Here is an 11,761-nt window from a genome sequence, read left to right on the forward strand (position 1 = left end):
ATTCCTGAACCGGATGCAATCAGTGAAAAAAATTAATTGAATTAATTACTTAATAATTAAGTGACTGATTGAAGAAAGTGGGTATAGAGTATACAAATTAATCGATCGTGTGGTGGATGATAATTAGCCTAATTAATTGCTAGCACATGTGTGGCTACGATTTATACAAGAGTAAAGTGCACAGGTGGTCCACTGAGCGAAGTAATTGGGTAAATAATCTTATGTAGACAATTTCCGGGTGTGACGTCAACTGAAGAGGAACTAATGAGGATATGTGAAGGGGTTAATGAAATAATGCAGTAAGGTGCTGGGGCTGACTTGGGACACTGAGAGAGACTTGTTATTGTTAACGTCTCATAATTCCAGTATGCCCAACAGATTAACCCAGGGAGCATAGGCTTATGCACCTGAGGGAATGGAACAGTAATTAGTCCATTTTGAGGGATCAATAAATATGGATGGCCATGGAGTTGAAGTGCCTATATGCAGTAATGTGCTGGGGCTGACTTGAGACACTGATCTGATAAGAAATGTCACCATATCAAAAACAATATACTCAGATCACAACATAATTGAGGTTCAGACATGTATGCGTGGAGCCCCAGACCGACATAATGAGACTAGTCACGAGGGAGCATTCACCAAATTCAACTTCAATAACAAAAACATAAAGTGGGACCAAGTAAAGCAAGTCCTAACCGATATAAGCTGGGAAGATATACTAAGCAACACAGACCCCAACTTATGCCTAGAACAGATTAACTTGGTGGCACTCGATGTATGCACAAGGCTTATTCCTCTAAGAAAAAGGAGGAGATGTAAAATAGAAAGAGACAGGCGCTCCCTTTACAGGCGATGGAAAAGAATAACAGAGCGGCTAAAAGAGGTCAATATATCTGAAATGCGTAGGGAGACACTGGTCAGAGAAATAGCAAGCATCGAACTTAAGCTAAAGGAATCTTATAGGAGTCAGGAATCGCGGGAAGAACTAAAAGCCATAAATGAAATCGAAAGAAACCCAAAGTATTTCTTCTATGCCAAATCAAAGTCGAGAACAACGTCCAGTATTGGGCCCCTACTTAAACAAGATGGGTCCTACACAGATGACAGCAAGGAAATGAGTGAGCTAGTCAAGTCCCAATATGACTCAGTTTTTAGCAAGCCGCTAACCAGACTGAGAGTCGAAGATCAAAATGAATTTCTTATGAGAGAGCCACAGAATTTGGTTAACACAAGCCTATCCGATGTTATCCTGACGCCAAATGACTTCGAACAGGCGATAAATGACATGCCCATGCACTTTGCCCCAGGGCCAGACTCATGGAACTCCGTGTTCATCAAGAACTGCAAGAAGCCCCTATCACGAGCCTTTTCCATCCTATGGAGAGGGAGCATGGACACGGGGGTCGTCCCACAGTTACTAAAAACAACAGACATAGCCCCACTCCACAAAGGGGGCAGTAAAGCAACAGCAAAGAACTACAGACCGATAGCACTAACATCCCATATCATAAAAATCTTTGAAAGGGTCCTAAGAAGCAAGATCACCACCCATCTAGAAACCCATCAGTTACACAACCCAGGGCAACATGGGTTTAGAACAGGTCACTCCTGTCTGTCTCAACTATTGGATCACTACGACAAGGTCCTAGATACACTAGAAGATAAAAAGAATGCAGATGTAATATATACAGACTTTGCAAAAGCCTTCGACAAGTGTGACCATGGCGTAATAGCGCACAAAATGCGTGCTAAAGGAATAACAGGAAAAGTCGGTCGATGGATCTATAATTTCCTCACTAACAGGACACAGAGAGTAGTCGTCAACAGAGTAAAGTCCGAGGCAGCTACAGTGAAAAGCTCTGTTCCACAAGGCACAGTACTCGCTCCCATCTTGTTCCTCATCCTCATATCCGACATAGACAAGGATGTCAGCCACAGCACCGTGTCTTCCTTTGTAGATGACACCCGAATCTGCATGACAGTGTCTTCCATTGCAGACACTCAAGGCTCCAGGCGGACATCAACCGAATCTTTCAGTGGGCTGCAGAAAACAATATGAAGTTCAACGATGAGAAATTTCAATTACTCAGATATGGTAAACACGAGGAAATTAAATCTTCATCAGAGTACAAAACAAATTCTGGCCACAAAATAGAGCGAAACACCAACGTCAAAGACCTGGGAGTGATCATGTCGGAGGATCTCACCTTCAAGGACCATAACATTGTATCAATCGCATCTGCTAGAAAAATGACAGGATGGATAATGAGAACCTTCAAAACTAGGGAGGCCAAGCCCATGATGACACTCTTCAGGTCACTTGTTCTATCTAGGCTGGAATATTGCTGCACACTAACAGCACCTTTCAAGGCAGGTGAAATTGCTGACCTAGAAAATGTACAGAGAACCTTCATGGCACGCATAACGGAGATAAAACACCTCAATTACTGGGAGCGCTTGAGGTTCCTAAACCTGTATTCCCTGGAATGCAGGCGGGAGAGATACATGATTATGTACACCTGGAAAATCCTAGAGGGACTAGTACCGAACTTGCACACGAAAATCACTCACTACGAAAGCAAAAGACTTGGCAGACGATGCACCATCCCCCCAATGAAAAGCAGGGGTGTCACTAGCACGTTAAGAGATCATACAATAAGTGTCAGGGGCCCGAGACTGTTCAACTGCCTCCCAGCATACATAAGGGGGATTACCAACAGACCCCTGGCAGTCTTCAAGCTGGCACTGGACAAGCACCTAAAGTCGGTTCCTGACCAGCCGGGCTGTGGCTCATACGTTGGTTTGCGTGCAGCCAGCAGTAACAGCCTGGTTGATCAGGCTCTGATCCACCAGGAGGCCTGGTCACAGACCGGGCCGCAGGGGCGTTGACCCCCGGAACTCTCTCCAGGTAAACTCCAGGTAATGCCTAGTCGACAGGCTTCAAGCTTGGTACTCCAACCAAAAAATTCTTAAGTTATCCCTTCAGCGGAGGACCTTCATGACAGTGAAGGGCTCTTGATCCAAGGAGTTAAGAGTTACCCTCCCCTCCTTGGATCAAACATGAGTACCTCCCATTTCCCAGGCACTATATGACCCGTACGAGCTAAGCACTTCCCTATGATTATGATAATATGGCCACCATTACTTCCAGCTTTCTCTAACTAGATGGTGATCCTTCCTAGATGATAGTAACCACTCATAGATGATAGTGACCATTCCTAGAAGATATTATATGCTCCGGCAGGCAGATGAGACATATGAAAACCTATAAGCACTTCTTCCAGAGAGTCTTGTAGGGATGAACAAGAAGAAGAAGAGAAGATTTCGTTCGGATTTTTAACCCCGGAGGGTTAGCCACCCAGGATAACCCAAGAAAGTCAGTGCGTCATCGAGGACTGTCTAACTTATTTCCATTGGGGTCCTTAATCTTGTCCCCCAGGATGCGACCCACACCAGTCGACTAACACCCAGGTACCTATTTGCTGCTAGGTGAACAGGACAACAGGTGTAAGGAAACGTGTCGAAATGTTTCCACCCGCCGGGAATCGAACCCGGGCCCTCCGTGTGTGAAGCGGGAGCTTTAGCCACCAGGCCACCGGGCCACTTGCGATTATGCCACTGTGGAAAATTGCATTTACTTGGATTTATCATTATATACATAACAGTAAATGAACATAGATAATTATTATTTATCAGTTAGACAAGTAGGAATTTGGGACACCTAGGTCGCACGCAAAAAATGTCCCCCTTCGATACCTACCACTGTCATATCCACAAGTTGCTCTGGACCTATTAATTAAATGAAATATACATCACCAGGAATGCTGGTAAATATATAAATTTGTGGACTGTATATTAAAATTAAAAAAGGATTATAGTATATACACACATTTATATAACAGAAGGAGAATATATCTTAATCATAACACTCACCAATTTGACTGGAGATTAATGTCATGTACAGGACCCCTCCCCCCCCTTTTGCCTACGTTTATGAAGAATTTACTGGCCAGAAATTAAACATAATTTAGACAGCTTATCTGAGGTTCCTGGAGTTGTCCTGTCCTGTCGCCTGATTCTCAAATTATGCAGGAATGCACATCCAACAATTTCGCCTCCTATTTGAGAGGTGTCAGCCCAATTTTAACCTCTAGAGCACGAAAATTCCTTCCCATTACACTAACGTTGTATCCAATTCAAATTAAAAATGGCGACTCTCCTGTCTGCGCAGGCGCAGGTCCAGTTTCCCATTTTCTATAATTCTTTTAAATACAGTATGGTCATCTATTTACATATAACTACTGTATTTCTGGAAAATATATACAGTATTTTCCACAGCCACTGCTGTTGTGTCATCACTAGACACATTCAGGTTGCATGTATTTCAGCTCACTTTTTCCTCCTTTTAAGAGAAGTTCCTGGATGCTAGTGGGGGTGCTCTTAATCCAAGGAATTTTAATTACCCTTCCCTTCGGCTCAAACTTGATTACTTCCCATTTCCCACGAATATAACATTTTTTTTTATTTTAATATCCCAGGGTCATTGCTGGGTTAAATTTAACCTTAACTGGCAGCCGGTTTACGTCAGTAGGGAGGAAATGCAGGAAGAAAAATTCCATTACCGAGATTCGGTGGAAGACATATATACCGGGGTGGATGGCAGCAGACACCAGTGTTCCTGAAGGTTGATCATTGCGATGAGGATCTCTGTAAGTGACTGGGGACCTGACTCAGCAGGAGGGTCATTATGGGGCACGTAGGCTATTCACCACCAGTCACGGATACTTATTTAATCCCGAAAATAGGGATTTAACTCTCTGTACAATATACATTGAAAAACACACTTCGTGATTAAGCTTTTAATTGACTACTGGACTGGAGACTTGACTCCAAATCTGACTGACCACTAACTAAAGGTTAGGTAAAATTCGTTAGAAAAGAGGATGTTTTGGTCATCTGCCCAAGGCCTTCCACTGGCTTACCCCTCCACACCTCTAAAAATTATGGTCATAATTATAACCTGGAATACTTGACTAAGGATTTAACTATCAGTTAACTGATGACTTGGAAGTACAGTTATTAAGGTCGCAATTTATCTGTAGACTCTAATCAACAAGAAGTAAACTGAGTTAGCCAAAATAAATGTCGAATGAATACATACTGAGAAATACTACCTGAAATAACTGTTGGGTATTTCAGGTAGGTCCTTCTGAAGGGCGCTATTACAGGTTAACAACTTCTCCATAATCATAATAATAGAACTCACATTATTATTATTAGAAACAAAAAGAAATAGAACTCACAGGGATGAATAAGCTATGGTTGTATTCTGCAGGTGAGAGTGATGGAGGGGCTGCTGGTGGTGCTGGTGTCCTGCCTGGTCACGGCTGCTGCCCAAAACCAGGAACAAGCTAGTAAGCTCTTATACCTGTCACATACACGTCTTATCTTTATTATTATATTTAATGATAATATTCAGTAATGGTAATACTAAAAATAACTATTATAGTATAATAATTTATGTATTTCGTTTAAGATATTATGATAATGTAAATTATTTTTTAATATCAATTTCAAAAATTTTTTCTTGTGTTTTTTTATGTTATGTTAAATTTATTTATATTTGGTAATAGTTGTCGCAAAAAAAAATTTTCTCTCAAAATGATTAACTATTCTTCTTTACTTTTCAGGTCAGAGATTCTTTATAAAGAACTATTCCACTACAACAGAGACGAGCTTGTCTGTAATTACCTCCGTTGTTCCCTATATCTGTTTCCTCAGTAAGTTGTTCCCTATCTCTGTTACTTCAGTAAGTTGTCCCTAGTATCTGTTACCTCAGTAAGTTGTCCCCTATCTTTGTTACCTCAGTAAGTTGTACCCAATATCTATTACTACAGTAAGTTGTCCCCTATATCTGTTACCTCAGTAAGTTGTCCCATCTCTGTTTCTGCAGTAAGTTGTCTCCTATATCAGTTACCTCAGTAAGTTGTCTCCTATATCAGTTACCTCAGTAAGTTGTCCCATCTGTTTCTACAGTAAGTTGTCCCATCTCTGTTTCTACAGTAAGTTGTCCCATCTCTGTTAAGATAAGATTTCATTCGGATTTTTAACCCCGGAGGGTTAGCCACCCAGGATAACCCAAGAAAGTCAGTGCGTCATCGAGGACTGTCTAACTTATTTCCATTGGGGTTCCTTAATCTTGTCCCCCAGGATGCGACCCACACCAGTCCACTAACACCCAGGTACCTATTCGCTGCTAGGTGAACAGGACAATAGTGTAAGGAAACGTGTCGAAATGATTCCCGGCGGGTGGAAACATTTCGACACGTTTCCTTACACTATTGTCCTGTTCACCTAGCAGCGAATAGGTACCTGGGTGTTAATCGACTGGTGTGGGTCGCATCCTGGGGCACAAGATTGAGGACCCCAATGGAAATAAGTTAGACAGTCCTCGATGACGCACTGACTTTCTTGGGTTATCCTGGGTGGCTAACCCTCCGGGGTTAAAAATCCGAACGAAATCTTATCTTAACAGAGATGGGACAACTTACTGTAGAAACAGTAAGTTGTCCCATCTCTGTTTCTACAGTAAGTTGTCACATCTGTTTCTTCGGTAAGTCCCTATCGAGAGAACACAGCTTCCTCAGTCATCTTTCGAGATAAAGATTTGTTGTGGACTAGGTTATGTAACCCTGGGAAGTGTGTGTCTATCTGTAAATACACTGAGAATTTACGTTAAACCTCCTTTTAGAGATTAAACTATCTTTGATGGTAAACATGTATGTACGTGAGTCATGTATGTAGCATTATACTCCTGGAAGTATATGTCTATCAATGTAGTTTTAAAAATAGGTTGGATAAATACATGAGTGGGTGTGGGTGGGTGTGAGTTGGGCCTGATTAGCTACTAGGCCGGACGCAGTGACGTGTGACGTGTCTGACCTCACTAGGTCAAGGCATTGGCTTAAGCCGGTGGGAGAATTGGAGCTGCCTCGTATAGACCAGTAGGCCTGTCGCAGTGTACCTTATTTCTTATGTTCTATCCCCGCCCGTGGTATGGTTTGTTTGCAATCGTGTTATTACGATTTCGTGAATCATTCTATTAGTGGGATGGATCTGTGAAGGACCTGCCTAGTATGGACCAACAGGCCTGCTGCAGTGTTCCTCCTTCCTTATGTTCTTATATATGCAGTGAGAATTTACGTAAAGCCTCATTTTAGATAAAAATATCCTTGACTGGTGGTAAATGGGTTGCATGCAGCCATTAATTAATGACCCTCGCGTAGTCGATTAACTTTACACCTAATTAACTAACAAACCAACAGTAATACATGACATTTCTTTCAGCTGGTGCTATGCCCTCTGCGTGCACAGGTCGGAGTCTTCGGCGCTCCCGAAAAGTTTGGCTCAACCTGGAGAACTCCGCCTCTGTCCCTCGGCTGGATGCCGCAGTACTCTCCTCCGACGTAGCTTCCTTCGGTCCTGGCGAAATGGTTGACGAAGACCCAACAGCCAAAGAGAAGTTCTTCTTCACGGTGTATAGGTCCGTCACGTCTGTCGTCACCGTCACCACCACCTCCACCAACATCTCCACCACTGTCTCCGTCTCTGCTATGTGTACCTACGCCGGCTTTACTGGACCAGTCTGCTAATTCCTGTGTACAAATGGGCGCTGGCTTTGTGTGTACATGTGGGTTCTAGCTCTTTGTGCACACATGGGTGCTTCTTCTCATATGCACATGGGTGCTAGCTCATTTATGCACATGAGTACCATCTCTCCTGTACATATGGGTACTAGCTCCTTGTGTACAAATGTGTGCTGCCTTTCATGTATATGCATTATTGCCAGCTGTGTACACAGGTGCTAGTTCTAGTGTACACGCCGTAGTGGGTACTAGCCGCAATGTTAAGAGTAATTTCTTCAGCTTTGTAAATAATTGTTATATAGTGTGTATATGACCCCTCAATTAAATACTAACTCCAATGCCTTGATGTCTATAACCTGTCCAGAAAAAGCTACCTATTACCTGGAGTTTACCTGGAGAGAGTTTCGGGGGTCAACGCCCCCGCGGCCCGGTCTGTGACCAGGCCTCCTGGTGGATCAAAGCCTGATCAACCAGGCTGTTGCTGCTGGCTGCACGCAAACCAACGTACGAGCCACAGCCCGGCTGGTCAGGAACCGACTTTAGGTGCTTGTCCAGTGCCAGCTTGAAGACTGCCAGGGGTCTGTTGGTAATCCCCCTTATGTGTGCTGGGAGGCAATTGAACAGTCTCGGGCCCCTGACACTTATTGTATGGTCTCTTAACGTGCTAGTGACACCCCTGCTTTTCATTGGGTGGATGGTGCATCGTTTGCCAAGTCTTTTGCTTTCGTAGTGAGTGATTTTCGTGTGCAAGTTCGGTACTAGTCCCTCTAGGATTTTCCAGGTGTATATAATCATGTATCTCTCCCACCTGCATTCCAGGGAATACAGGTTTAGGAACCTCAAGCGCTCCCAGTAATTGAGGTGTTTTATCTCCGTTATGCGCGCCGTGAAGGTTCTCTGTACATTTTCTAGGTCAGCAATTTCACCTGCCTTGAAAGGTGCTGTTAGTGTGCAGCAATATTCCAGCCTAGATAGAACAAGTGACCTGAAGAGTGTCATCATGGGCTTGGCCTCCCTAGTTTTGAAGGTTCTCATTATCCATCCTGTCATTTTTCTAGCAGACGCGATTGATACAATGTTATGGTCCTTGAAGGTGAGATCCTCCGACATGATCACTCCCAGGTCTTTGACGTTGGTGTTTCGCTCTATTTTGTGGCCAGAATTTGTTTTGTACTCTGATGAAGATTTAATTTCCTCGTGTTTACCATATCTGAGTAATTGAAATTTCTCATCGTTGAACTTCATACTGTTTTCTGCAGCCCACTGAAAGATTTGGTTGATGTCCGCCTGGAGCCTTGCAGTGTCTGCAATGGAAGACACTGTCATGCAGATTCGGGTGTCATCTGCAAAGGAAGAGACGGTGCTGTGGCTGACATCCTTGTCTATGTCGGATATGAGGATGAGGAACAAGATAGGAGCGAGTACTGTGCCTTGTGGAACAGAGCTTTTCACCGTAGCTGCCTCGGACTTTACTCTGTTGACGACTACTCTCTGTGTTCTGTTAGTGAGGAAATTATAGATCCATCGACCGACTTTTCCTGTTATTCCTTTAGCACGCATTTTGTGCGCTATTACGCCATCCTCACACTTGTCGAAGGCTTTTGCAAAGTCTGTATATATTACATCTGCATTATTTTTATCTTCTAGTGCATTTAGGACCTTGTCGTAGTGATCCAATAGTTGAGACAGACAGGAGCGACCTGTTCTAAACCCATGTTGCCCTGGGTTGTGTAACTGATGGGTGGTGATCTTGCTTCTTAGGACCCTTTCAAAGATTTTTATGATATGGGATGTTAGTGCTATTGGTCTGTAGTTCTTTGCTGTTGCTTTACTGTCCCCTTTGTGGAGTGGGGCTATGTCTGTTGTTTTTAGTAACTGTCCAACGACCCCCGTGTCCATGCTCCCTCTCCATAGGATGGAAAAGGCTCGTGATAGGGGCTTCTTGCAGTTCTTGATGAACACGGAGTTCCATGAGTCTGGCCCTGGGGCAGAGTGCATGGGCATGTCATTTATCGCCTGTTCGAAGTCATTTGGCGTCAGGATAACATCGGATAGGCTTGTGTTAATCAAATTTTGTGGCTCTCTCATAAAAAATTCATTTTGATCTTCGACTCTCAGTCTGGTTAGCGGCTTGCTAAAAACTGAGTCATATTGGGACTTGAGTAGCTCACTCATTTCCTTGCTGTCATCTGTGTAGGACCCATCTTGTTTAAGTAGGGGCCCAATACTGGACGTTGTTCTCGACTTTAATTTGGCATAGGAAAAGAAATACTTTGGGTTTCTTTCGATTTCATTTATGGCTTTTAGTTCTTCCCGCGATTCCTGACTCCTAAAGGATTCTTTTAACTTAAGTTCGATGCTTGCTATTTCTCTGACCAGTGTCTCCCTACGCATTTCAGATATATTGACCTCTTTTAGCCGCTCTGTTATTCTTTTCCGTCGCCTGTAAAGGGAGCGCCTGTCTCTTTCTATTTTACATCTACTCCTCCTTTTTCTTAGAGGAATAAGCCTTGTGCATACATCGAGTGCCACCAAGTTAATCTGTTCTAGGCATAAGTTGGGGTCTGTGTTGCTTAGTATATCTTCCCAGCTTATATCGGTTAGGACTTGGTTTACTTGGTCCCACTTTATGTTTTTGTTATTGAAGTTGAAGTTGGTGAATGCTCCCTCGTGACTAGTCTCATTATGTCGGTCTGGGGCTCCACGCATACATGTCTGAACCTCAATTATGTTGTGATCTGAGTATATTGTTTTTGATATGGTGACATTTCTTATCAGATCATCATTGTTAGTGAAGATGAGGTCTAGTGTCTTCTCCAGTCTAATAGGCTCTATTATTTGCTGGTTTAAATTGAATTTTGTGCAGAGATTTAAAAGCTCGTGTGAGTGTAAGTTTTCATCAGAGCTGCCTCCTGGTGTTATTGCTGCAACAATATTATTTGGTATATTCCTCCATTTTAGGTGCCTTAAGTTGAAATCCCCCAGGAGCAAGATGTTGGGTGCAGGAGCTGGAAGATTTTCCAGACAGTGGTCAATTTTTAACAGCTGTTCCTGGAATTGCTGGGATGTTGCATCCGGAGGCTTATAGACTACCACAATGACTAGGTTTTGGTTCTCGATCTTTACTGCTAAAACTTCCACTACATCATTTGAAGCATTAAGCAGTTCTGTGCAAACAAGTGACTCTGCAATGTACAGGCTAACCCCCCCCCCTTTTTTTTTTGCCTGTTCACTCTGTCACATCTGTATAGGTTGTAACCTGGGATCCATGTCCAAGTGATCCTTTATGTGGGTCTCAGTGAAAGCCGCGAACATTGCCTTTGCCTCTGCAAGCAGTCCACGGATGAAAGGTATTTTGTTGTTTGTTGCTGGCTTTAGACCCTGTATATTTGCAAAGAAGAATGTCATCGGACTGGTGGTATTGTTGGTACTGGGGGGGGGGATTTTTTTTCCGGCATTAGTATCTGTATCTGTTGGTTTGGAGTGGAGGCCATCGACTGTGGTTCCACTCCAGGAATGACTGGATTTGGTGTACGATTTCTGCCATTTCCTGCCAGTTTTTTTTCCTTCCTGGCACTAAAAAACCTCTCCCTCTTGAGTGGCTGTGGCTACCCAGGTTTTCCCATGGCCTGGATGTTTTGTATCTTTTTGTCCCCTTTAGATGGTGTGCCTGACAATTTAAGTTATAGCACAGTCTTTCCTGTACTGAAGAGGTACACAGTTCAGGGTGAAAAAGCTTACAGGAAGGGAGTTTGCATTTTCCTGTTGTCATATGGGCATGGCATTTTCTAGGGTGGTCATAGTTGCACGTCCCGTCTGTTTTTCCAGATTTCCCATGCCTGCAGATACCAAGTGCATAGTATGTGCACAGGCTTGGTTTCCGTTTGCCTTGGGTTTCTGTGACTGTATTCCCTGTTGGTGCATGTTTCCCTGTCTTACTCCTATCCTCCCTAGCACCAACAATGGAGCTCCCACCAGTTGTTTTTGGTAATATATCCTCACTATTGCTAGTGGAGTCCTCTTGTTTGCTATTTCCTGCGGTATTTCTAGTTTGCAATATTGGTTTTATCTTATCTTTGACTACACTTGTTTCCCCACTACGGCTCCTGTCC

At 43.4% G+C, this 11,761-nt stretch overlaps 1 protein-coding gene across 1 annotated transcript; it reads left to right on the forward strand.

The window, feature by feature from the left end:
* The first annotated feature begins 4,673 nt into the window (after positions 1–4,673).
* Positions 4,674–7,965, forward strand: LOC138855148 (uncharacterized). The gene is made up of 4 exons (XM_070102648.1): positions 4,674–4,712; positions 5,339–5,417; positions 5,694–5,783; positions 7,351–7,965. Exons 1-4 carry the CDS (start codon positions 4,701–4,703, stop codon positions 7,653–7,655), a joined length of 486 nt encoding a protein of 161 aa, XP_069958749.1. The 5' UTR covers positions 4,674–4,700; the 3' UTR covers positions 7,656–7,965.
* Positions 7,966–11,761: the final 3,796 nt, after the last annotated feature.

This window comes from Cherax quadricarinatus, chromosome 83, assembly GCF_038502225.1.
Source record: "Cherax quadricarinatus isolate ZL_2023a chromosome 83, ASM3850222v1, whole genome shotgun sequence".
NCBI classification, from domain to species: Eukaryota; Metazoa; Arthropoda; class Malacostraca; order Decapoda; family Parastacidae; genus Cherax; species Cherax quadricarinatus.

Bases quoted from the DNA above. Each gene is read 5' to 3' on its own strand.
- LOC138855148 (XM_070102648.1), top strand. The intron at 5,418-5,693 runs GTAAGCTCTTAT...TTTACTTTTCAG, and splicing joins CCAAAACCAGGAACAAGCTA to GTCAGAGATTCTTTATAAAG. The intron at 5,784-7,350 runs GTAAGTTGTTCC...CATTTCTTTCAG, and splicing joins TCCCTATATCTGTTTCCTCA to CTGGTGCTATGCCCTCTGCG.